Genomic DNA, 26,965 nt, shown 5'->3' on the forward strand with positions numbered 1-26,965 from the left:
GTTTTGACACCTAGGTTAATGGGAGGCGTGCTGTTTAAGTAATTAGCTCTATCTAGGGTTAAAACTGAGAAGTGTAATGTGGGTTGTATTTAATCTTCTTGTGCGGGCCATATTTAATGATATTTTTGGCAATTGCTGCAATAAAACTGGAAGTTTTAAGACTTTAATAGGGTTAGAGAACAGACAATTTTTACTGTCAGGGATTTCATTCGGGGAATTCCGTCTTTGATCAGCATTTAAGTGGATTTCAGGGTTAAATCCTGCATATGTTACCTAATAGGTTTTATTAGGGGGTTTGTGTACAGCGGTCATTGACACTCATTTAAACAGGAACGATCCATCTTCAAATTCCCCACGTTGTCATCATAAATCCTTAAGACAAAGAACCGATTTCCTCTCCTTTTGTCTCTATTTCGCTCATTAATAATACAATATTGTCTTAAGTATCTGGGGAACCTGAATTGAGCCACATGGTTTCAGTTAACGTCATCAGAACCTGATGTCAGGAGGCCACAGTGAATGAAAGGAGGACTGGAACTAGGTTGCTTGGCCCCCAATGAGAATCTGCTAATTAAATCACTGTTACAGTCCTCAGGTATGATGTTTAGGGGTCTACTGTACTTTTTTTAGTCTCTTTTGCAGGAAATATAATAAAACAAATATCTATGCCTGCAGGATAACGGCAAATTTCTGAATCAATCCCAAAAAAAACTATTATCCTAAACAATTTTGCCTTCTTGTACAGGTTACTATCGCTCCTTGCATTTGAATTTGATCAGCCCAATATATAAGTCCATATTTTAACCACATTTAAGTGTTTATTTGCTGCTGTTCTTTCTCTGACTAAGATACACCCTTCCATCAATTAGTTTGTCAACATTACACTGGTGGCAGTGAAAAAATTTCTAGAACATCCAATAGAAATGACAAAACTCTTGTGTTGGAGAGACATAGAACACCAAAAATTCTGTTAGCCAGTATTATTGATATCAGATCTAAACTTATGGATGGGCACTTTTGTGTGTGTCCTTATGTTGTGTTAATAGCAGCCTTTTATAAGAGTGCGTTTAAGTGTAACCTTATCCCAATGACCCAGGTTAGAGTCAATGTCAGTACTTTGGTGAGCTTTGTAATGTCACATGCGTTGTTGCGAATTGTTGAGCTGAAATGCACTTCAAAAATCACAAACTAGGAGAAGCCAGCCATCATGATGTCATTCTGTAGAGACACCCAAAGCCATAACCAAGACATTTATAGTCATGAAAGAAAGCACATCACTAGAATAGCAGGACCGCAGACCTTTGCCAAGGTAGAACATTTTTTTTGTGTTCACACATTAGCAAGCAGTTTCGTCTGTGAGTCATTTAATGAGAATCATAAAATGGATGACAGCAATTGGAAGTAGTCAATGTCAGGGGATTAAACGCTTTTGACATTAAGAATTAGTCAATCATAAACTAGCACAGCGTACCTTCTATTGGTGTTCATGAGTTGGTCACAAAAAAAGACTTGTTTTCCTCTTTATTATTATTATGTATTATATTGCTTGGGCCCAAGTCACAGTGGATAGAACCTGCGATAACCTGGATTGTTTTAAGTGTAATTTGTGCATGTTTAGATTATGTGGATATGAAATTAATATCCTATAGTATGTTATGCTACATCATATCAACACCCAAGGCCGTACTTTGTTAGTTAAGAGGTTTTTTTGTCTCAAAATTGTTTCATGAGAGGGGGAATTTGTTTTTGTCATATATGCTGAAGAGTTTGTAGTAGTTCTTGAATCCTAAATACTTCTCTATGGGGGGAAATAATGGGCAGGGGTCTTGTAAATGAACTGGAAACAAAGCAATACTTTTCTCCTAATTTCCTGATCCTTTGGATTATTTTTGCCACTAAAAGCTAATTTCTGTTAAACCACTAAGATGTTTTTTGGTGGATTTTAAACTAGAGTACAATCTCCCTCCCCTGCAGTGCCTCTCATCATGTCTGTTTTGTAATGCTTCATCAGTTTCTACCACGGGCCAGATGTAGATCAATCAACCATGTTTGCATTAATATCATCTTTGATCTGTTTTTCACTTGTCTTTAAAACCCTCAAGGAATGGCCGCCCATACATTTTGATTTGGTTTGATTAAGAAGGCATTCTCCATTACAACTTTGTCTCATGCCAGCAAATAAACAAAAGTCTGTGAAGTTTTTTTGAACCCATTCCTTCATGTGGGGTCAACATCCAAGCGCCTTCTTTGCTTTTTAGTAACACACTTAAAAAGGGCTTGTGAGTGTATTTGCGGGCAGCGGTGGGCTGCAGGCCAGGTTACATCTTGCAGCAATTAAGCCACATTTCTTTGTGTGTGTGTGCCCCCGCTAGGCTCCTGTTTCAAGGCCAGCATGCCGCGTCAAGCCAAGAATACGTTTGACCGCTTGGACGGAGTTTGAGGCGGGAAAGGTCCGACATGGCACACGTCACGTACGTAATTACTTTACAATGAATTGTGCTTGTATTGGAGGGATTGTAAACCTGTTGCTCCTGTTAGTATGGCATTGATGTGGTTAGTATAAGGAAGTGATCATGAGCCATGTGTTTTTTTTTTATGAAGGTTTAGCCAGGAAATGTAATGTATTTTCACGACTATAAGCACTTAAAAGTCTTAAATTTTCTTCAAAATAGACAGGGCGCCTTATAATCCAGTGCGCCTTATATATGGAAAAAAAATAAAATGTGTCATTTATTGAGGGTGTGCCTTATAATGCAGTGCGCCTTAAAATGTGGTGCGCCTTATAGTCATGAAAATACGGTATTAAAAAGGCAACGTATTGTACGTTTAGGTTTTATATTGTGTGTGGGTTTTGTTCAATTGTTCAATTGCCCCACTTTGTCAAAGAGCACTGAAAGATGAGGGCTCACAGTTTAAATTGATTGGACGCAAATAGCTGTCAATGGTTGGCTTTAACGCAAGGGCGGTGTATTTGTTTTTCTACAAAGTCCATGAACTGAAAGAAAATGCCAACATTAATATTTCCCGTCAATGACATTCTTTATCGGGAGTGATGGGGCAGAGTCTTGGCTGTCATTCATAATCATCTGCATGAATATTGAAATGATTAACTACGACCACATGATGACAAGAAAGGGTCTGCTTGGGGCTTTTGTAATCTGACAGTTGAAAAGCATCTCATGCTTGATTTTTTTCTCCCGTGGTACATTTTATTTTATCAAGTGTTATAGATATAGAGATATGATGACAAGCATACAGTACAGTGGAATGAAAGGTAAAAGCGATGGCATGACGGATTATATCAAAAAGACATTTGACATTTCTCTGCATGAGTTGACAGCATAGCCCAAGTTGTCATTGAATTTACCAACCTGACCTTTTAACCTCTGATGAGCGCTTTATGTAGTATATAATGTGAAAATGTTAACAGAGTGTGGCTTATTTATAAAGAATGGTTCCTTTTTTTATATAAAACTTCATTTTCTGGCTGATATTACCATTTATCTGCCATTCAGAGTTTAGGCCGTCTATCAAAATTAAGTCGGATAAATTAGTACATTCAATAATACTTAAAAAAATACATAAAGGCTTAAAAAAACTGCTATTTTGTAAGTGGAAGACAAAAAACCCCAACAGAAACTATTCTAAATCTCAATGAAGGCCCATTTTGCACAAAATGTTGTATTGTTTCTTAGTGATGCCCACATTTTAATGTCATCGGGACCCGATCCTAGCCATGGTTTGACACTAGTTAAAACCCCGATAAGATTCGCTTGACTGGATCATCTCATTGGTCGTTTTCATGGCTGACATTACTGACATGCCCGACTTTCCCCCCCGAGACCGCACGCTGAAAGCAAAACGTTTTCCTGCCGAGAGGCACTTAATGTGGCTTCGGTGTCAGCCAACAATTTTGAGCTGTATGTCAACACAAATGTTTCCAGGGCAACAAAGACATCATTGCGAGTATTTACAACATCAACAAAAGCTTGTTCGCCTCCATTTGCAAAATGTTGCCCACCCCGGATGTAAAATAATGAATATTTTGAACATTTTTCCTTTCACAAATGTATATTTGTTATCTTAGTTTGTATGGATCGAGTTTCTTGACTGACAAACCTTCAACTATGATGTATTGGCATCACAGCATGAGCACCCTGAGGCCTCGATGAGTGGCAAGGCACAATTGATAGGAAGTTTGTGTAGAGACAGATGTGTGTGCTTGCATGTTTCTTTGCCCAGCGGGCTGGACACAGAGGTAGTGTTGTTTTTTTCTGGGTTTTTTTCCCCCTGCCACTGCTGAAAGGAAACTGAAGTGAAGATAAATGATGCTGAGCCAGTTTGGCGGTGACATCTGAGCAGCCTAAGAGCGATGACATGGACAACTTGACGACAAACTAGTATAGCGCATGGAACTTAAACTTAACCGTGCAAATATTCCTCCAGCCATCCATTTATTTTCTTAATTACGGTTATTTTACACTTTGTGCCTTGCAGTTGTATAAGATGAAGTACCTTTTTTGGGGTAACTAAAAAAATAACTCAAAATACAAAGCCAATGGGAACCCATGCAAAAAAAAACCTTCACAAATTATGAGTCAGGGATGCCAGATCAATATTCAGACCTTGGTAAATGTTGCCATCTACTGGAAAACTAACATTTTTGTATGATACTAGGCCACAAGAGGGGGTACAAAAAGGGTCTCATTTGTCTTGATAAAGGAAAATGCAAAGTTGTTTTTATTTAAGTGTGTTTTCTATGCTTTTATGTTGAAATTAGGAATTGCCTGCAGAACTGTTGTTAAACACAGAAAACAAACCTGACTTTTTCTTTTTTATTCCCTTTAGAAATACTAAGAATTCCTAAACCCAGATGGACGATGCTGTTTTTGAAACAACCATGCAGGAAAAAAAACATATTAGGCTGCTCCATTATGTTTGTAAGAGGAAGGCACAAGTATCACAAAATCAGGTAAGTTTGTTTCCTTTTTATTTATTACCAGAAAGTTAACTATGAAGTTGTATGGCTGTTGGCACAGTGCACAGAAATACACTTTTAAGGAGATACACAACATAAAAGTATTGCAAAACTAAACATGAGATGGAGCTAGAACATTTAATTTACTTTCATATGGCATTCAACCCTTTACTATTTCATAAAGGATGTAAATTAAAAAAAAAATATTGGGTCAGTAGATTAAATAGTGCATTGTTACATTGAAGAACAAAACAAGCATCACATTCAAAAATGAGTACAGTAACTTTGACAAAAATACATTTTAGTATTGGTGGAAAGAAATGACAAAAAAAACATACAACGATCATGCAAATATAACTGCAATATCACATGCATCGCTATTGGGGAAAATAATTTAGATTGTACCAAGGAAAAGTATTACACAGTTTGATAACAAGTAAAAAATATCATTTTTGTATTGTAAAAATAGACACTACAAAATGGGAGTATCAATAAGGCTTTTATTTTTACAGAAAATGTAACAGAAGTGGTTCAAGGTTGCTGGTTTCGTCCCATATTTGTGAAATACGTTGCATATGTGCAGGAAGTTGGTTTGTTGATTGATGTTAATGAATGTTGGGATTCTGATGACTTTGTAGGCAAAGGTGGTTTAAGTCCAGAGGCATGCCAGGTTGCAGGCCTGCCTCTGCATGACATTGGCAGCAGCAGCAGTAGCAGTTGACTTCAGTGTGTTTGTTTTGGGTTTGTTGGCTTTGGAGCTGGCTCACTGCGTCTCAGCACGCCTCCTTGGTTTGACTTGGCAACTTGCACATCATCAAGATCTGTTTCAAGGCTTTCTGCACATCCTCGTCCATTTGACCCTGAAACACATCAGTAAAGGACAAACTATCAACTTCAGGATTAAACCACAATCTGGCCAAGTGCAAATCAGCAAAGGTTTGAAATTCAATGTTTCTCTAAAGTTTATCTTGACCAATTATTCTGTGGTCTGGACTCCATTCAAAGTAGTAAATGTTTATTTTTTTCTCGCCAAATCTGCCCAACCGACCTGTTTAGTATTCAAGATTTCAAATATTAATGTGTGTTTAGGGATATGCATGGACTTGGTGATTGTACCAATTGTTGGAATAGTCTCCTGCACCCCTCGCGACCCTTGTCAGGATGAGTGGTTGAGAAAATGAATGAATGAAAAAAGTGTATTTAAAAAAAACAAATGCATTGGTATAGTAGTAATATTAGGAGTAAAACATGGTGTTTTGCTGGCAAAAATGAAAATATTTGGAATTATTTATGGTGTTTAGTACCTGAACAGCATAGAGAAGATGCATCCTGTACACCGACACGATCTCATTGTGTTGCTTTTTGGATTCCTGTTGCATAAAGAGACAAAGCGTCAGGTAAAATATAGTTTAAGTGTCCCGTAACTGGAGGTAGAAAGAAATCTTACAGCAAGTTGATACTGCAGTTGTTTGACTTGCTGCTGCATGGTCTCCAGTTGTTGGTTCTGTTGCTGTCTCTTGGTAGGCGACCCTGATCCGTATGAGATCTGTGATAGGCTATTCAAGGCGTCCTTTAACTTGGCCACTTCCCGGGACAGATCATCTATCTGCACAATACACATTGAGGCCAGTTTATTTCTCGAAGAAAGCAACAAAAAGCCACGCCTGGGTCGCTTTGGCTTTCAATGTGACTGACCCGCTTGTTCTTCTCCCGCTCGGAGGCCACGTGGTTCTCAACCAGCTGCTTGAGTTGACCCACAGCATCCTGAGACTCGGCCAACCTGGAGGTCAGATTTGAGTTGTCTTTCTCTGTTGAGGTCAGGACTTCTTGCATGGCCTCCCGCTCTGCTCGATTGTCACGTGCCTTTCACAGGAGCAAAATGTAGATGTAAATGAAAATATAGTGCCTACCCTTGGGCTCTTGTCATTTTATTCTCTACATAAGCCACTTTGAGCCCAAGCTTCTTCCCTCACCTTCTGCCAGGCGTCAGCCGCCTCCAGAGCCATTTCATCCTGTTTCCTGAGGGCCTCCTGGAGGAGCTGTGTCAGGTGGTGCACCTCGCCCTCCAGCTGATCTCTCATTTTAGCGTGCTCCTCACCAGAGACAGAATCCTCCAGGGCGCTGTCCTTTTCCACCGTTAGCCTTGAAGTCAGCAAACAACTTCATGGTTAAACATAGTCAAAATACCCCTTAAGAGATTAAATTTACAATTCAAACAACATTCTACAAAGAAATAGTATCATTTGACATCTCACCTATTCTGAAGAGCATCCAGTTGCAACGTCTTTTGTCGGAGCTGCTCTTTCAAGCAATCCGATTGGCTTTCCAGCTCTTTGATGGCGTTTCCTAAAGACGACATCACTTGAGTGTGGTCGGCGAGATCCACAGAACTTTCCGCCTGCAACTCCGCGTCCCTCCTCAGCTGCGAGATTTCCTCCATGGCTGCCGAGTATTTCTCCTCCACGTCGGCGTGCAGCATTTGCATCTCCTCTAGCCGGTTTTGCATCTCCTGCTGCATCTCTTCCGACGGTGGCGACGGTGCCCGGCTGCTCTCGGACAGCTGCTTCTGTGTGGCGCCCAGTTGAGCCCGAGTTTCGCTATAGGAGTGCGACAACTCCAATAGGCGACGTTGTAGTCCGCATATGACCTCGTTGAGCTCACACTTCATTTCTTCAAAATCTTTGGCTGCGGCTTCCACGGGAACTGTCCCCCTCAGAGCCTCCTAATGAACAATAAACTTAATAAGTGAACACTTCAGTGACTTAATACGCGTCGGTAAATATAAACCTTGATGGAGGCTTTGGGTTGTCATTTTTTTCAAACTTTGCCATATTTTGCATTGTGAATGGTTGAGCGATCACGGTGCAGGATTTATATCCGCATACAAAAAGGATCCAAATCGGAATTAGACTGTTTACACTGCATGAGGACAAAGGAATCTAAATTGAGTTGGCGCCCATCTAGTTTACAATTTTTTCATCATTGTGGCATGAATTAAATGTCTACTATACAGCAATGATGTCCGTATGACGTCTATTTCAATTACCTGATGGTAATAGATGGACTAAAGTGTACCTGGAGCATGTTAATCTCCTCCTGCGCCTCCTTGTACAGCTCCTCCACTTTTTCCGTTCTCCCCTCTTTCTCCTTCTCTTCCAATCTCTCCTGCTCCACTTCCCTCATCACCTCCTCCAGCTCCCTCAGTCTTTGAGCCGCATTCTGGTGCTCACAGCTCGTCTGCAGCAGTTCCGCCTTCAACTGTTTCACCTCCTGCTGGAGCGCGGAGGCCCGACTCCAATCGGCCGTGTCGCCTCCCATCTGCGCTCTTAACTCATCCGCCTCCTCCACGGCTTGGTGGTATCTCTCCTGAGTGTCTGTGAGCTTGGCTTGCAGCTCGGCCAGGCTCTCGATCAACTCTTCCTCTTTTCCTTTACCTCTGGCGTGGTCCTCCTTCCCCTCGCCCACTTCTTTGCTCCTCTCGGGTTTCACCAAAGCCTGAAGTGAGCGGTTTTCTTTTCTGGTTTCCAGCAACTTCATCTGGACGCTCTCAAGCGCCTGTCTTAACAGTTGTGTCTCTTCCTGGCTCCCCCTTTTTCTTTCCTCCTCGATTCCGTCCTCCCCCGGTGCGTGGGCGGTGGAGGGTGCAGCTGCCGCTAGCTCCAACTCATCCTGCGTGGAAGGGAAGGAGGCGTTAGATGTCATGCTGTGGGGACGGCTGGTTTCTTTCACGTCCTCGTTCGCTTGGAGCGATGGATGTTTTTTTTTGTCAACAAGACTGCTCACAAAAAAGAAGTGTGAACTTGAATTGGATGTACTATCATTGCCAACCAGTAGATTAACAAGAACAATGCAAAAGTGTTTTAAAAGTTGTACAAAATAAAGTTTGTTGACAAGTTGTTTGTGCAAACAACATTCATTTTAGTATGAATACTTTTGACAAACCTACTTGCCTGTGAAAGGTTTTAAATGTACCTTTTTAGTACTTTTTAAAAGTTTCTCAGTGCAAATACTTTAACAGACTTCTCAATTAGGTTGTTGGGGCCACCTTGGGTCAATGATGGGGCTGGTCAATCTTGATGTTTTTGCAATTTGCGACACGTTTCTGATCTTTTCAAGTCGGATGCAATTCCAATCTTTTCACACTTCAATTCAATGGACAAATATGGTCAAAGCAACACCATACGTTCCATGATGACGTATTGTTAGTGCAAAAACAAGCTCGCAAAACCAGAGCAGGTGTAGCTGAGTGAGCCCTGCTGCTACAATGCAGTGAAAAAGCAGCAGGAGTCTTTTATTGAGTCTTACCTTAAAATTGCTGGCCAATTGCTGGTTTTCCAGAGTGAGTGCTGTAATCTTAGCTTGAAGGGCTGAAACAAGAGCAGCCGATGCCATAACTCCGTGCTCCACCTATTAGGGCATAGGATGACATATAGTATACGTTACCAGGTGAAGTCACTTGAGCAGGTATGAGCTGGAGACCACTTGAAAGTCAGTCAAATACAAAACAGGTCCTGACATGCAAGCTGTGGTTAAAACTCTCCAAGAATGCTGAAAGCAAACTATTTTAGCTCAAAACAGATGTCTTGTGGCACCAAATTTTCTAATACACAAACTTTCCTAACAAATAGAATACTTTCTATTAATTTTTTAAACAGACTAGCACTTGTCTATACTAAATAGTCTGCTATCACACTATATACTTATAGTTACTTTGTAGAAGAGGCATATTTAAAAGATCCATGCATAGTCTTGAGAGATATTGTTACGTTTTAATCACCTTTGGATCCAGTTCATCGACGTTCTTTAAGTCGTCCATTGTCTCCAACAGCATGGTTCTCTGGTTGTTGCGAAGCCTTTCCAAGTCCTCTTGGACTTCATCCTCCTTCCGCACAAGAACAAGAGGGAGGGAGTTGTAGGGGGGTGAGGGAAAATGTGGAGTGAGTGGGAGTGCAGATGTGGAAAGGATAAGAGAGAGTAGATGGAGGTGGGCCTCTAATTTAGTTTTTCCTATGGCATTTTCTTGTTTTCTACTTAATTGCACTCTATATTTTTAACTTGTTCACTACTATTTACTGTAATCCACATAAAATTAATTTCAACTGGGATCGCTAGCATTGTGGTTATTTTTTTATACAAATCCAATCTGACTAGAGGCTAAATGGCAGTCAATGAGACAATGTTTACCTGCAAATTTAGTTCATCTAAATAATTTGCCTTAAATTAGAATGTATTCATTTTATTTTGCGTATGCCAACAAATGGCGTGTTAACAGAACAAACATACAAACCAGTTTGGGGTTAGTTCTACAGTATTTTTAAAATAAATTCAAGTCATCCGTGGAACATATGTTCCATGTTATCCATGCTCAAAAAATGAAGCATGGGATTCCGCATTGTGATTGATGTGAAACGTCTGGCTCTATTTTACACGACTTTTATCTGTCAGATATTTTGCATTAGGTGAGAATAATGTCAGAGTTCCCACTCAATTTATTTTTGAGTTGACCTTAAACTGACCTGTCACAAATGGATCAAGTGGTGCTGTAACCTAAAACTATCCAGTATAAACAGAAGCGGCAAAGTAGCTTTCATATGTGTTAAAATATAGAGATATGTAATTATTTAATTTGAGTTGTGACAAGTGATTAGGATTATAAATACTGTATACAGCCATAATTAGTTATAGATGTTGATATTTGACCAATTTATGTTCTGTTTTTGTGAATCATGTTGCCATTTCTAATTGTCTTGCATGCGTTACTCACGTATGGTTGGCAGAGGGAGCCAAGTGGCTAACTATAGAGTGGAGATTGAGTTATCTGGTGGGTGATTGGTGTACAGCTAAGGCATATAAAAATCCCACAAATTTAGCAATTAAGTGCAATGATAGTATGTAAGTGAATGGGCGTACGCTATCTTATGTGTTTAGATTATTACCTTGTAGTTGAATCGTTTTGGAGTATCACTTTTGTTGGATGAGGGGGTCCCAGAAACTGATGGAGTGGACATTCCAGACCTCTGCTGTTGGAAAAAAGTTTAGAAAATCTTAAACACTCGGTTATATGTATGATTCCCACACTTAGATATGCTAAAATGGTTGAACTGCGGTATTTTTTTGCATTTTTAGTGGTTCTAGGCTTTGAAAATCTAACAGAAAACAGGCCAGTCTACTACAGTATGTTTACAAATGTGCAGACAGAGTGCATTGATACAAGCAGACGTACAGAGACATGCATTTATTTACCTGCAGTGGGCTAATAGGAGGTGGAGGTGCTTTTCTTTTTTTGGGAGTTGTGATCCGTTCATCACTTATCATAGCTACTTGATCATGCTATAAAAGGGTCAGCAAAGAGCGCAGAGAGAAGTGAATTAAGTGTTGGTTAGTTAGTTCAAGAAGCCTTAATGACTAAATGATAAGAATTGAGTTTCCTTTAATCACAACTAAAAGGCTGATACAAGCTGAGACTGTTAATATAGAAAGATATTGAGATAATCAAAATAAGAGTAATATTTTTTTTAATCTTGTAACTTGTATGTGGTATTGCCGTATATAGTGGTGTCTGGTCTAGCTACATTAAAATATGATCTCAACATTGACAAAATAATAACTTTTTGCAACAATTTATTTTAATTAATTTGTGGGGAAAATGATGAATATTAAAGAATATTTTTTTGTTCTTACCGCAGGACTTCTACAGGACTTGGGATCTGTATAAACATAAAAATACAAATTTCTTAATAATTAGCCCGTCTGGTCCAAGACTGTACAGCAGATGGCAGTCTTAACTGCTTTAACACCAATAAGCATGAAGCTATTACTGTACTTGAATATTAGAGTGCAAAGGTGTCAGATGGAGGGTGTTCACCTGGGATCTGCCTGGTCAAAGCCGCCGTGAGTGCAGCTTTGACCTCACAATTTGTTGACAATTTGGCGTAGTGTAGTACATCGTGCCCGTTCAAATCCACCACGGACATGGGGGCCCCTCTGTGAACTAGAACTTCCACGACGGCCACCGCGTTGGACTGTGTGGCGAGCATCAATGCTGTCCTGCACCATACATTAAAAAAAAGTGGATGATTACACTAGAATAATATATTTGTGGATAGGAAAGCTTTTTTGGGGGGTTGTTGTTGGCAAAATTCCTGTAGTTTTGCTTCCCTACCTGCCACTGTTGTCAGAAGTGCTGATTTCAGCGCCGCAGTCTAGCAAAGTGATGCATACTTCAGCATGGCCGTGTTTGGCTGCCAGGAGCAAAGGGGTGTGCCCGTCCTTGGTAGGGTAGAAGAAGAGTAATGAGATTAAGGTACAAAGAGTAAAAGGAAATAACCGTCATTCGGATTCAAAGATAAGACTTATTATATACCTGTGAAATAACAAATGTGGCTTGACTTTGGCACATAGACATTATACTCTTGGGCATGAATGGTATGTTCAAAGGAATGTGTGCCACTGGTGAGAGAATTCTTAGAGCAATGTGACCAAAATGGCGTGACGGCGTCTTAGCACACAAACCTAAATGCCTAAGGAAGATCATAGCCTTCAAAAAAGGAGGTTTAGTGGTAATCTTTAAGCTTTCATAGGTTTTCTTCAAGTATCAGTATACTGAAAATATACTTTGGCTTGGGTTCTTTTCATATTTCTGCAATTGAAAATGTCAAAACACTGTCACTCTGGGGTTTTTATGATGGCATATGTTTGAGCCTGGAACTCATTTATGTGCTTTCCATTACATTAAAATGGAGCAGAACTTTGAATCCATCAGCAGTTGAATAGCATGTTTACTTTCACGGTTCCTTCGCATTAACACTCAGACATGTATTGTTGTTATATATATGTTATATTGGATTCTGAAATGGTTTTAACTGCAGTAAATTTACTGATAAACCTAACATGTCATTCACTGTGACTTTGGCATATTACTCTATTTCCAAATCACATTGTTAAAACTGCTTTTGTGAGACAGCAGCACCTGTTTAACTTTACTGTCCTTATTTCTAGTTGTTTTAGAGTGTAAAGGTCTTAAAAGGACCAGCAATGGGGAAATGAGCTCATGAGTAATGCATCACATCAAGTCATGACCCTTTTGATCAACTGTACATAACAATTAAAAAAATATAGATCATGATGACAGTTGTGCAGCTGAAGAGGACAAGAAAGTATCATGGAACAGCCACGTCATGTTTTTTTTTTTATTACAAGTCTGATGTCCTTCCGCAAGTCGTGCATAGAGAAAAAAGTGTTATCAGAGCCTTCTAAAGACTTAAACAGGCCTGCGTCTGCTTCATATGTAGAATGTGTGTATGTGTATATAATATAATATAAAATTCTATCTCCTCATCCAACCACAGGTATGAAGGAAACATTGAAATGGAGACCACATGTCTGCAGCTTCAAAGTACTTCTTACAGTACTCTAGCATGGACATATACAGCAATACCTCAAGTAATACCTCAAAGGACTTGGACTAAAACTTCCATTTTCCTGTTATTTGGATTTCTATCAAGAGGAGAAGAACTATTTTCACAGTGAGTACAGTATTTAAATTAGTTAAATTTATATACATATATGTTTAGATATTAATACATTAGCTCTTTTGACATGACTATAGCTGTAATATATAATAAGTACACGTTTTGATAATTGTACTTGTGTACAAACATGTGTTGTGGTAGTTGTAATGGGGTGATTATACTTTGTGTTTTTTTTTTATCGCGGCAATGTTTGGTCTACATTAACCGCGATATTTGAGGGGTTACTGTAAATGCAAGGCACGCTTTAATGTTCCTCAAAGTAAATGAATGCATAAATGTATGGGTGCCCTTGCAATTTTTATTGCATCTTCATAAATGTGACATTAAACTGAGGTAGTAAATTGCAGAGTGGAAGTGCAGATAAATACGTGTGAGGCCAAATAGACCTTTCTGTGTTTGCATTAAAATAAAAGGCAGGAATGATGAGGTACGTACGGCATCTTTAAGGTTGATAGCACTTTTCAGTTCACACAGAAATTGGACAGCTTGGATCTTCCCACCGAGAGCTGCGGATGAAATGAGTCAGACAAAATATATTTTTTTTAACAGCAACATTCCTTGGAGATTGCGGATTAAGCCGATTTCTGACAAAACAAACCAATTATAAAAGGATTCTTTCATAGGATAATCCAATTGAATATTAAAAAAATGCCAGACTGGCAATTTCTGTGATAATTAAAAAAAATGTTGGATTTAATTCCATTAAATCACTTAATTCCAAAAATAGCCAATGATTCCAAACATATGAGAGGAGAGCTCACAGTATGAAAAGAGACATTTTCCCACAAGCTTCTCCTTAATAAATCAATAAGATGAGTTTTCTATTTGTTGGAATACTTACCAGCATGATGCAAAGCGCTTCTTCCTGAGCAATCAACTGTATCTACGGGACATTTACTCTAGAAGGAAAATAGGATATCTAATGAGTTAGGATTCCAGAAGGGAAAAGTTCATTTTCCCTCACATACATATCCAACTATCTTTAAAGAAATAGCATAAAATACTGTCTCAAAATAATGAAAGTCACCTGAATGAGTCTTTTGCAGCACTCGGCATGATTGTTCTTGGCTGCCAGGTGTAATGGATTTAAACCTGTTATAGAATAACCAGAGCATAACTGTTATTTAATAGAAGTACAAATACTGCAAACTATTTGTTAACCTATGCCTATTCTATTGGGCATTAGCACTCAACTCAGATATTAATTAAGCTTTTAATTCATTTTGGCAACTGCCAAATGAGCAAAAAAAAAATTCTATAGTTATTCATTTGCATTATTTGTAAAAAATTAACTGTCAAAAACTGCATATTTTATTTTATGTGCATGTATAATACAGTCTCATATGGTTTTGCTACACTGTTTATGTTCACCAGTTTGCAAGTACAGCCATAAAATACTGCAAAACTGCGTTTAAAATACATACCTGCCGCATCAGCCACTGTTGGGTCAGCGCCGTGTGATAAGAGAACCGCAAGGCAATCGGTGTAACCTCGTGATGCTGCAACATGAAGACTGAATACAAAAAGAGATAAAAAATAAATGCATGAAGTTGTCGAGTGACATTGTGAAATTGTTGATGATTTAGATTATGATTCAAGATTGAGAAAGCAAGAATTAAGTTGCATACCAGCAGAGGCCTGATTATTATTATTATCTGACACAGTTCCATGTTTTCACTGTTTCCCACTTTCAGGGTCTTGAAATGTAAACACAGTAAGCCTGTTCAATATTTATGATTGTAGTATTTGTAGTATATCTAGTATAGTATATATAGTAGATCTAATATAGTATTTCTAGTATATCTAATATCCTATATTAGATATACTAAATATACTATCTCAAGTATATCTAATATAGTATTATTAGTATAACTAATATAGTATATCTAGTATATCTAATATAGTATATCTAATGCATAATGCTTCAATATAATTAACCAATGAGCAATGACTAACCATATATCTTTAACATCTTTAAAAAGCAATTCCAGTAAGAAAAATCCATCCAACTCCATGATAGAAAAATATACCTTGTTAATACTTCTGAATGTGACTTTAAAAGACAATCATTTGAACCGATTTCCAACTCTATTGTGTAAATGACATCACGTGCAGATTCCCTTTGGCATGGACTACACTCATGCATACCGCAACTATGCCCACATGCCTTTCGAACTGCTTTTTATCACCATGACGATGCCATGGACTTTCCTTTTGTGCAGTAGTCTTGCAAAGACTGAGCTACCGCATTCTTTATGACGGACAAAGGTCGATCTATCTGTACGCTGCTAGCTTTGTCTTTTGGCGTGTGTGGGAAAAGGTCAATGATGTGAACTACACGTGCGAGGTGCATTTGTTTCGCCAGCGTGCCAGCTTTTGGCGGGTTCTTTTTGCGTTGTGTTTTTACAGCTTGTGGTACACATGCGGGTCATCTGGTGTTATGTTGAAAAGGAAAAAAAAATATTAAGACTCTCAGCCAATGGAGCAAACTTTTAACAAACCTTCATTTTCATGCATTTTATTTATTTCCAAGGGTGGATATGCATGTATATGTATAATGAAATTGAAAAGTTATGTATATTCAGTACTTCAACTGCGTGTTAGTGTTAAACAATACAAAGGTCTGAAGTTGAATGGTTATATGTAAAATGAAAAAGCATGAGATGACTTTGTTTTTGACTTACGCCGATTTTCCTTCACTGTCCAGCTTCACCGCGCTGGCTCCTTTCTTAGCGACAAGGGATGCCACCTTCTCCACCTCGCCATGCTCCACTGCAGCAAGCAACCTCTCATCATTTTTGTTCCATTCATTGACCTATGGAAACACCAAGTGTTAGCAAGGTCCTTCTCCTAAACTTATCTGCCACTGTGCAACAAAGGGGTGAGTACACAATATTTTAAAATTCATTACAATGTCTTGTTAGTTAAAGGTTTTATAATGGACTGAGTTAAATTTCAGTCATCAGGTGTGGAGGAAGAAATATTCTTAAAAAATGTTTACACAAAGACTGTTCAAAATGTTCTATTCAGTCTTAATACTTCTCATGAGTCATGTTTCTCACAGTGAGGGAATGCTTCTTTGGCTTAGCCAAAACCCACCAAATACATTTGTTCTCATTAGAAATTTCCAGTTTGCACAGGCGCATAAAAAACATGTACATAACAGGCACAAATTCCTTCTGTTGGCAAGACAGGCAATTCTTGTACGCAGCATGAGCTCATATTGAGAAAATTCCACAAAAAATGGCACCACAGTTGCCAAAAAAACTCAACTGTGAGTTAGAATTCTATTTTAAACTGAGTTTTGTCAGTGCAAAACTTATGGGAATTCGAATAAGTGACTCTATGCAACGTAATGTTATGACCTCTTTGACTGAGTAAATTGTTGTGCTTTGAATACCTCCACAGTATTTTGTTATAAAAATAGAAGGTGAAAATAGCCTGTGTGGCAAAACCACAAGCATAATCAGTAAGATACATTCTGCACAGCGGGTGGAAAATTGGCAAGAAAACTCTCGGCTGTCATTGAAACCGATAGAATGGCAACTCGGCAAGACAGACTTTAGAGTTAGTTACCATGAACTGAAAAGAATGGTAGAAATGCTGACTCAAGATGTGTACGTTCAAGAAATGTGAGCCTTATCTAGTTGCAAAGACACAAGACTTGAAAGCACTGACGAGGTGACAGACTATTTCTAAAGAAACGTGAGATGAGCTATTTGAATGACATCGTGAAAATAACAGATTGTATCATAAAACACAGACAAGGGTCACGTTGAGGAGATATATGGCTACCAGGTGTTCTACCAAGTAGAACTCATTCACTGCTTTACATTTTTTTCCATATATAAAGTACACTAAGGTGTCATGTCTATTTTGGAGAAAATTTAAGTAGTATAGAGTCCATCTTTGCAGCTATATTGTCAACTGTAAGTGTATTTATTGCTTATGACCCAAAACACTTCAAAAGTTCAGTGATACACACGATTGGAATCAAATCAGTTGCACTGAGAGCTCGTGCTATTGACAAATGGGTTCACATTTGGAAAGAAATTGCCATAGGCTTTGCATGTTTCCCTATAAACAGAAAACATGAAAAAAGGCAATATTTTGGGGGGAAACACAGCTCTGCAGTTTGCTTGTTATGGGCCAAACAAATGTGAAAGGCTGTCCCCGTGAAACAGCGTGACACCCATAGCATTTAGACGATATTGTCAAGGACAGGTTGAAGTGGAGCGGAATGCGCTGCTCCACTTTCAGGCCCAAGTAGCGTCATGGTGAGAGGCTGATGAAAAAAAAAAAAAGAATCATGTGCTTACAGAGAGCATGACTCAGTCTGAAGTCAACTGAGTGGTCTCATGCTGAAAAGTAGTGCCACTTTTGTGTGGTTGAAAGTTTTGAAAGTTGGAACAGAAGTATGTTATGGGCCTTTTTGGTGGATATATTTTTAGTTTTAACAACAACAAAAACTGCTGAGGGAGATACTTAGATTAATTTCATTTCTAACTAAAAATATTTTGATTCATATTAATTTTCCAAATCTGTGGCTTATAAATTTAATAATAAAAAAATATTATTAATGTTTTTTGGGGGGTTATATAGTCATACCAACCAAACAATGCACAACAAAGAGGAAAAAAAATATAAAAAATAATATAATCTCACACAATGTTTTATCCTACAAGAAAAAATGAATTATAGTAACAATATTAAAATGTAGAACAAGTCTAAAAGAGCATCTGTTAAATCAGTTTTTTAGATAATTATAACCTAACTTGACTATTAGTCGCAGGCAAAGCCAAACTATAAAAAAGTGCTACTTAAATTTCATAAAATTTGGGATATATGTTAAATAGCCTTTTAAAATGTTCACCATTATCTTGAAAGTTTATTTCGATGGGAATACCATAAACTGACCCTAAATTTTCCTCCCGGAAATGATCATGGTGTACGTCTAAAACTTTGTTTTGTGCCACATGCATGGCACAGTCAGTCAGTCCGTCCCTTGGCCACTTTCCTTTCCACCGGCAGTGCGTCATTGGCTACTAATCCTGCAGTGATACTGTAAACCGGTAACGTCATTGTAACTCTATGCATACTGGGAAATGGAATAGTCTTGACTTCCTTTGTAACTTTCTGGGACAACAGACATCCCACCAAGAACTCTTCATTAAAAAATCTTGTTCATTCAATTGACTTAGTAGTCTATGTGAGAGGGTGTGGACTCCCTTCCCCTCGCTGTTTTAGCCAGACACTCATTAAGCCAGAAAAAAAAGTGTAAACTGATAATACTAAGAGTTTCCTGTTTATCCAGGGCAGAAGCTTGTGGCAAGGACAAGAGATAAAATAAATTGTAAAAGGAATGAGGAGCAATTTAGAAAAACAAGAGGAAGTAAATGTGGAAAACAGTTAAATATTTCTTCACCTGTCTAACTCATTTTTACAAAACTTTCTAATGTTTAAAGCATGTTTTCTTTAAACTCCTGAGAAAAATATAAACTTACAAAGCACCCTAGTTTATTTATCTACTGTTTTTTTTTTGGTCAAACATGTCAACGTAGAGTGATTTCTGTTTCTTTGAACATCCTTTGCTCCACAAAAAAAAAAAAAAACAGTGATTGGGGAACAGTACTTCCTATGGTGTATATCAATGTTATTTTTTAAAAACAGTACTCAGCTAAATGACAGCAGATGGAGCTGGATAAAAAAAAAAAAACATTTACTTTTCTATTTCCTTTTAAAATACAGGTGGAGGTGTTTTTTTTTGGGCTGTAGGGATAACAAGTATTTAAGCAGACAAGAACTTAGGACCTTATTGATTTAGGTTCACAAGTTGGATAAGTTACAAGCTTTCTTAGTTGCAATTCAGTGACATTACACGGATCTTTACTCTTGTATAATGGTTAAAGTTTCTGTATCTGTGACTAAGAATGACATCCCTATAAACCAAAACTTTGGACAATTCTGTAATCTGCCTTGAATTGAAGTCAAACTATGACACAAACTCAAAAGATGCTCTTTTACTTTAACATCTAAAAAAACAAGATAACAATCCAGTATATACAACTGACCCAAACTCATATATAACTATAATGCATTGTTAGAAAACGACAGGGAGATGATAAGCCGAGTATAAGAAGAGAGAAGTAAAAAAAAGAAAAGCCAGAGGCCGACATGTTTACAATATCTGTGCCCTTTGATCGTATGTGGCTGGTAACTGCAAACGCCTTATCTGCAACAAAGCAGATGTTCTCAGATATCTTCAAACAATGCATCTTTTATTTGTGTGTGAGGGGGGAGTCAGGATTTGCACAAAAGTTTAGGATGACTTTGAATCAATTCACATGCTTATAATGTTCTGCACTATGTGAAAAGTCTCTAAAAAATGGACGTTTTTAGTGTAAATTGACAATTTTCTGCAGTACTTTTAAATTATTAGGATTTTTAGAAACATCTAGTTCAAAAATACGGAATTAAATATAACATTTTTCATCTTAATGTGTGTTTTGCAAATGAAGCACTCAATTTCAGCATGTTTTATTTCTTTTTATATCAAATTATAGGATGATAGCATATGTCCTGCATTGCAACTGTAAATCAAGACAACTTCAGATTAAAAATAGTCCTCAGACACGACTTCCTCGGGCTACTAATAGTCTTTCCTGCCCTATAAATAACGCAGTACTGAACCTGAAAATCAAATAGCATCTTAAAAAGAGTTGCTGATTAAACCAAGTGTGACTCAAACCTTTAAAAAAATGCTTCATTTCCATTAATCAGCACACGAAAGCCAAAGCAGTCAGGCATAAAAAAAAGAAGAAACTTGCTTGAATTGGCCACTCCACAGAAGCTGTAAATCTTTCATTTTTACTGCATAAATCATCAGGTACAACTAAACAAACGGAATGAAAACTGCAGTACTGAAAACATAACCAGCCACAAATCAAAACAGTGAAAACCCAAAACTCTCCCAAATGATTTTTTGAGACAAATTTCTCTTAAATCCAATGAAGCCAAACAAAAAAATATGTTAGAACAAAAATCTTCTATTGACTCAAGTTAACATTCAGTTAATAAAATGCTAAAATTTACAGAACAATACAGTAACATTTAAAATTCCCTGATAGACCAAAAACTCGAAAAAAACATCCGTTTTCTTTTTTTAAATAATGCTTGATAGATTCTGTGAAGCCCCCGACATGGGAATTTACTGATTAGTATTTATTTTCATTGCCTTTACAGCAAAAACGGAGATTATTAGGATCTCTTGGGTCTTTTTTTATTTATTTTTTTGCTATCTCCGAGCTCAGATTTGTCAACACAGACACCCGCCCTTCCTCCCCCCGGATTACCAAGGGTCTCTCCCTGAGGCTTTACTGTCACTCCCAGTATTAATACCCTTTTGCTGCGCCAAGCCAGAATAAACTCAGACTAGCCACATCGAGTTAGACTAAGCCAAATAAAACATTCCCTTCCACATAGACGCTTTAACTATATAAAAAAAACACCATATAAAATCCAAAGAACTTAGATGCCCATATTATTAAACTTGAAAATCCCTTTTCATTGCCAAGAATTAAACTTTACTGCTTTTCTATATCTCTACTTAATGTACTGGGCTCAATTCTCTTATCTCATCGGGACACAAAGCATTCTGGGGGAAATGTTTTCAGATGATCAGCATGTGGTGATGGAGCACAGCTTTATTTAAAAACAGCAGACATTCCATTACGGCTGATAAGGAGTTTTCCCATTCCTGCAATATTTTCACAGCTAAAATTAGATGTCCATTTTGGAATTGCCAAAAAAACATGACCTGTTTAGTTGGCTGTTCAATTGCTATGACTCCCCCGGATTAATTGACGCCGTAGAACAGATGTGTGGAGTGCGAGGAGATGTAATCTGAACATCAATTATATGCACGTGCGCCAGTGGATTGGATAGATACAACTGTATGTGAACATTAAAATGAGTAAAGGGGGTTAATCCCACCTAGTCTGGCAGATGTAGGAGCCATTTTTGTTGTTTTTTTAATCTTGACAATTTGTGAGGGGATGTGAAAAATAGACAATAGAACAAAAGGCTACATAATATTACTAAGAAAGGAATAATGAGCCTGAATTTGAAGGTAATAGTGAAAATTACCAGAATAATATTGATAATATGGGCAGAGCTTTCTTTATTGTTATTGTAGTATATTGCTGCTAGGTCTTTGTTTATTTATTATATGTATGTATATACATATAAGTATCTATATATATGTATTTATATATATGTATGTAATATGTATGTATATGTATGTATGTATATATATGTATGTATGTATATATATATATATGTATGTATATATATGTATGTATATATATGTATATATGTAATGTAAAACAGCTCTTCCAGCATCATTTCTTTGTCGATTGTTATATATATTGAGATATTTCATAGTGGCACTTTGCCAAATCCTTTCCCCTTGAACCCAAATGACTCATCTGCTTGCCTCATAGGCCACAAACACTATTTACTATACAAATGATACAGTCGAATAGGCCAAATAATCCAGACATGTCTACTACAAACAACTGCAATGACACATGCATTATCTTAAACAGACTCTGAGTCATGTTGACCTTGCATGCCCAAGTGTGTGTGATACAGCAACCTAGGCTCCGTCCCCCCTTTTTGAAGTCTGCATGCACTCAAAATTGCTGTGCAAGTTTACTGTGACATCATTTATAAGTTTAGTACAGAGGTCGGAAATGTCCAAGGACATGATAGATCCCCCAAAATACTTCTTCATTGTTCAAAACCTTGAAGAGAATTATTATTAATCATTATTGTGGCGTTTGGTGAATGATTATTGAGCTTTTTCTTTGGAGAAGGTGGCAGACTTATAGAAAATAAGCCAATGTGCGTATTTGGTTGTGAAGAAAAAGGATGACGTTTGTGATATCTGGTAAAACTGATCATTAAGGGCTAGTTTCAGGGAGAACATTCCTTGGTAAACTGTCACAGACGAGCAAAACTCAAAATAGAAAAGAGGTATTTGAATGCTATTGTGGTCTCTTTGTGGTTCTAATGCGAAGGAATGGAATGACTTTTGGCTGTGGAGTTTAAACAATGCGACATTATATCCTGATATTTTAATGACCACCATTTGTTTTCATCAGTATGGTTGAAAACAAGGTTTTTTTTCTGTTGTGTGTGTGTGTGTGTGTGTGTGTGTGTGTGTGTGCATGTGTGCGAGTTTAAACTGAATGCAAACTAATGGACAAGCAGAGAGTGTGAAGAGAAAAACAAAAGTAGGCCAATCAAAGGGCTCAATAGAATGTGGGAGCGATGCGTGCAAAGACACACACACACACACACAAATGAAAACGGATTTGCTGGTGTTTCTAAGCAACCTTCCCATCCGCAACTCGTCTCTTTCTCTGGGGACGACAAAGGGCGAATGTCGCCGTTAGAATGCGTGAAAATATGCCCATGACTAAAACCTTTTCCGAGCAAAAACAAGCTTATAAAGCACAAGTAGGTGAGGCCAATGCAGTCCACTGTTGAAACCTTGCAGATCAACGATGAATGCGACATTTTTCTTCAACAATGGATGCAATTGTCCGCTCCCGCGTAGCAGACGGAATTAGAAATCATTTACTTTCATCGGGCAGTGTGCCTTGCCCAAATTTCTACATTTTTGGGTTTGAAAGAAATGCCAAAAACGTCGCATTCCCTTACATTGTGTCATGTAATTCATGAGAATACACCCATCTAGTTGTATAACTGCACCGCATAAGACCAAAAAAAGTTGAAGTATATAGGCCACATGTGTCAAAGTGGCGGCCCGGGGGCCAAATCTGGTCCGGCGCATCTATTTGTGTGGCCCGGGAAAGTATTACTATTATTTTTTTTGCAATACCAGAATTCCTCTACTATAGATACTCCACAAACTACTTCCATCATGACTAATTTAAAGTGGAAAATTACTCCACCTAATAGGATTCCAAATAACACTTCATTTATATTGACCTCATCATGCTGTAAACATTGGCTAAAATCCTCAACTTAGGTAACCTCCTGTTAAAATACAAATGAACTAGTTTTCCTCCCTGCATTTGAGTTCTTTCACCCTCAGGAAAACAATGGTGACAGCGGATGAGTCAGACGTAGCGGAGACGCCACACTTCCTGTAAGTGTCCAATATGATAGACGGAAAAGTAGAGATAGACACATTCTTCACTAAACATGGATTAATCATCTGCAGGGTCAAATGTGCAAGTGGAGCTGTAGAATTGTGGCCTTTGCTGGAATTGAGCCCAATAGCACTCCCACACTGGAGTCACTCTGAGAAAAGTCTGGTTTCTGTGGCTTTTTTTTCGCTATTTTTCGCACCCCCTTCTCCATCAATCACAGTTCTCGACCTCATCTCCTAACTCTGACCTTTTTTGGGGGGCAATTAAAACTGTCAAAGCATGGCGTGTTAGATGGTTTTCCCAACTGGTGACAAAATTGTGAGCTGTGTTGGATGCTAAATAGATTATATGCATGTTAAAGTTAAAAACTGTTTGGGTTACTGTTAATTTTTTTAAATATCAATCTTTTTTGCAATTAGTGGTTAAGGCAGGCATTTTAATCCGGCCCTTGACTTTGTACTTTATACTTTTTACTTTAATGATGAGTTATGAGTATGTTAATACTTTAGTCCTTCTTTTCTGTTTATGTTTTATATGTACTATTAACGGATGCACTTTTTTATATGTATCGTATCTTGTGCTGATCCCGGTCTATTTGTCCATTTTTTAAAGTCAATGTGGCCCCCAGGCCGAAAAATTTTGCCCACCCCTGATCTAAGCGCAGTTATTACTTCGTCACGAGTGTGTGTTTTTGTACTTACATCAGTTTTCCTGAACTTGGCTTTAAGGCTCTTCATGTTCAGTCTAGTAGTCCATGTAGTTGCTCGCTCACTCACAGCTGGAAAAAAAACAAGAAGGTTGGGAGGGTGAGGCAGCAATTCTTTTGAAATGTTGTTCCCAGACTACATTTTATATTTTGAGTTGTCCAACACCATAGAAGTAAATAAACACGATCAATTTGATCCCACTTTTACATTTCACCTTTTCCAAAAGCCACAGGCAGTTTGAAAGTAGCACATGCTATTCTAATTTGAACCTCACTGCAAATGGTTTCCAGCTTTCTTTGGTTTCCTTCAATGTTTTAAATCAACTCTCAACCCTGTGGGATGTTTGGCAACTGTACTTCTGCCTTAGTTCCCTCAAGCAAGAGTCTTTTTTTTGTGTGTGTATGTCTGTGTCCCAAATGACCTTGTCCACGATTTACCACTGAAAGTGTTCCATTGAGCATTCCAACCTTGTAATGAGACTACTTTGCTTCATTATGTTTCCATGCTCTCCTGCAGCTGCTTGTATTTCCAAAGTAAGACCTACATTGTAAGCAATGTAAGGCCACTGTTAGAGCAGTTTATAAAACAATGTTTTTAAACAAAAGCATTGTTTTATAGAAACATTTTGTTGCAAGCAAGCCTGGATGAAGTTAAAGAAAGAGCCAAATTAGACTGAAATCCCCCCATATGTTAGTAAATAGATTTTGTTGGCATAGATGTTTGCTTCCAACAAAAATAATTGCTCAGATTTATACACGAATGAGTTATTGCTGCATTCAATTACCCTAAATTCCCACTTGAGTCAAATGCATATCTGGAATTTTTCCAATTTGAAATGACTGATTCCCAAAATTTTATTGAGAAAAGGGACCCTAAGTATCCCTCTTACTTTAAAAGGGATTGGACGTCCACCACCGTCAATGTCACCCAATGAATTTTTAAAAAGTGGTCTTCCTCTGGCCAAGATACACTCTCCCATCAATTATTATCCATTAATTACCTTCAAGTGAGTATGCAGTAATTTAACATTAAAATAGTTAAATATTAAGTGTTCATTGGGAAAAAAAAGTAGTATCGGTACAGTATCAGCAAAAATGATATCGTGCAACTCTAATTACAATGAATATTGGAACCAATCTGTACATTAAATGAATTGCAAAACATTCTAGCCATGCAGGTTAGTTCACAAAAATCCGCGAACATGTTAAAGTAACCCCCTTTTGCATTGCGCCAACTAATCGAATGTTTTCCACTGAAAACGATCCACAAGAAGCGAAAGCATGCATCTTGGCCACGATTAAAGCGCAGAACGAGACGATCGCGTCAATTACTCTTTGGACGCGACTTCATCCACAACTCAAAATGTTCTTTTAACCGAGAATTGCTTACACTTACCCTCTCGATTTACAAATGTCAGGGAATCGGGCAGGGATTCTCCTTTTGGGAGCCCCTAAAAAAGAAGCGGATTTGTAGGAAGCGAAGTCGTTGTTCTGTCGCTGATCGAGTGGTGGGAGGATGTAGAGGAAGCAGGGTGGGGGGAAAACCGTTCGGGCAGACCGAATGACTGACACACTAGTCCGGTCCGGTTCGGATGCATTCATTAAAAGTTGGGATTGTTGGTGGAAGCCCCCCACCCTTAGATCGGACTGGAATTTGACGTCACAACGAATCGGGCTCTCGTGACGGAGCCGTGCAATGAGTGCAGGAGGGGGGCGGAGGGTCCTCTATTGTGCTCCATTCATAGTCTGATGGGGAGGGAGAGGAGGAGGCTGGGGGTGGACTTTGTTGCTCATAAATCAAATAAATACATTTTCCAACCGTTATGGAGCCAAGCTACATTTTATATGTATTTTTTTCTCATACGTGATGGGAAAAGTTTTTTAAAAAGCATAAATATGAGATCACAAGAGTATTTGGAAAATAGATCTCCTTCTAAACACCTCAATTGATGAAAAACGTGAATGTAATATGATTGCATGTCTTTTTTTACATGGTTTGGTCATAATTTAATTTAAAAAATGGTTGAATGAAGGGTTGGTGTTAAAAACTCCTTATTCGGGGCATCCACTTTGTTTTAGACTTGGTGTTAGAAATTGGGACTTGAAAATGTTTTAAGTTGGGAATTTCACAATGATGGCTTTAAACTGTTGTTTTTGCTCTGGAACTATGTGAGTTGGTTAAGGCATGTCTGTGTCTGATGCAACCAGACTTTAGTAAATGAAAAATAATTATTTTTATGCAAGTAGTAGCATGTCAAATCTGGTCGACTGATGCATGTTGATCTGACTTGTCAAGTTCAGATGAGGGCATAATAGAACCCTTCATCTTAACTCTCAAATACAAAACTTGTCATTTATTTCATTTCCTTGCAGAGAAAAAAAGATCCAAATGTTACATTTACATGTTGAGCCAACTGTCCTAATAGTAGGTACTGTACTTTTTCCATTTTTGGTGATTTTTTTTCCTTGTACATATTATTAATTTGTACTAGCATTTAAATTTGGTCAAATATTTGATATGGTTTGTTTTAACAATTGATTAAGTTACATCAACAGCCTTTAAGAAACA

The 26,965-nt window shown here is 38.0% G+C and overlaps 1 protein-coding gene and 1 long non-coding RNA gene across 4 annotated transcripts in view; one reads left to right on the forward strand and one right to left on the reverse strand.

Moving 5' to 3' along the window:
- LOC144210901 (uncharacterized) overlaps window positions 1–13,496 on the forward strand; it is a 55,636-nt gene extending 42,140 nt beyond the window's left edge. The window contains exons 3-5 of the long non-coding RNA XR_013329482.1: window positions 2,373–2,471; window positions 4,849–4,972; window positions 13,327–13,496. This is a non-coding gene — a long non-coding RNA (uncharacterized LOC144210901). The remainder of the gene's footprint in view (window positions 1–2,372; window positions 2,472–4,848; window positions 4,973–13,326) is intronic.
- Window positions 5,459–26,094, reverse strand: rai14 (retinoic acid induced 14). 3 transcript variants are annotated; one of them, XM_077737852.1, is made up of 21 exons: window positions 25,793–26,094; window positions 24,392–24,468; window positions 16,194–16,324; window positions 14,934–15,022; window positions 14,537–14,601; window positions 14,351–14,408; window positions 13,945–14,015; window positions 12,141–12,247; window positions 11,844–12,025; window positions 11,660–11,685; window positions 11,222–11,308; window positions 10,915–10,998; window positions 9,756–9,860; window positions 9,284–9,385; window positions 8,054–8,647; window positions 7,234–7,700; window positions 6,952–7,120; window positions 6,674–6,841; window positions 6,426–6,584; window positions 6,283–6,348; window positions 5,459–5,838 (listed from the first exon to the last, which is right to left on the reverse strand). In XM_077737852.1, the coding sequence occupies exons 2-21, from the start codon at window positions 24,425–24,427 to the stop codon at window positions 5,752–5,754; spliced, it is 2,853 nt and encodes a 950-aa protein (XP_077593978.1). In that variant the 5' UTR covers window positions 24,428–24,468; window positions 25,793–26,094; the 3' UTR covers window positions 5,459–5,751. The 3 variants fall into 3 exon arrangements, with proteins under 3 accessions (XP_077593978.1, XP_077593980.1, XP_077593979.1); XM_077737854.1 differs by lacking the exon at window positions 11,222–11,308 and having other exon boundaries at window positions 10,915–10,995; XM_077737853.1 differs by lacking the exon at window positions 11,222–11,308.
- Window positions 26,095–26,965: the final 871 nt, after the last annotated feature.

The sequence above is a fragment of the Stigmatopora nigra genome, chromosome 17 (genome assembly GCF_051989575.1).
Source record: "Stigmatopora nigra isolate UIUO_SnigA chromosome 17, RoL_Snig_1.1, whole genome shotgun sequence".
In the NCBI taxonomy this organism is placed as follows: Eukaryota; Metazoa; Chordata; class Actinopteri; order Syngnathiformes; family Syngnathidae; genus Stigmatopora; species Stigmatopora nigra.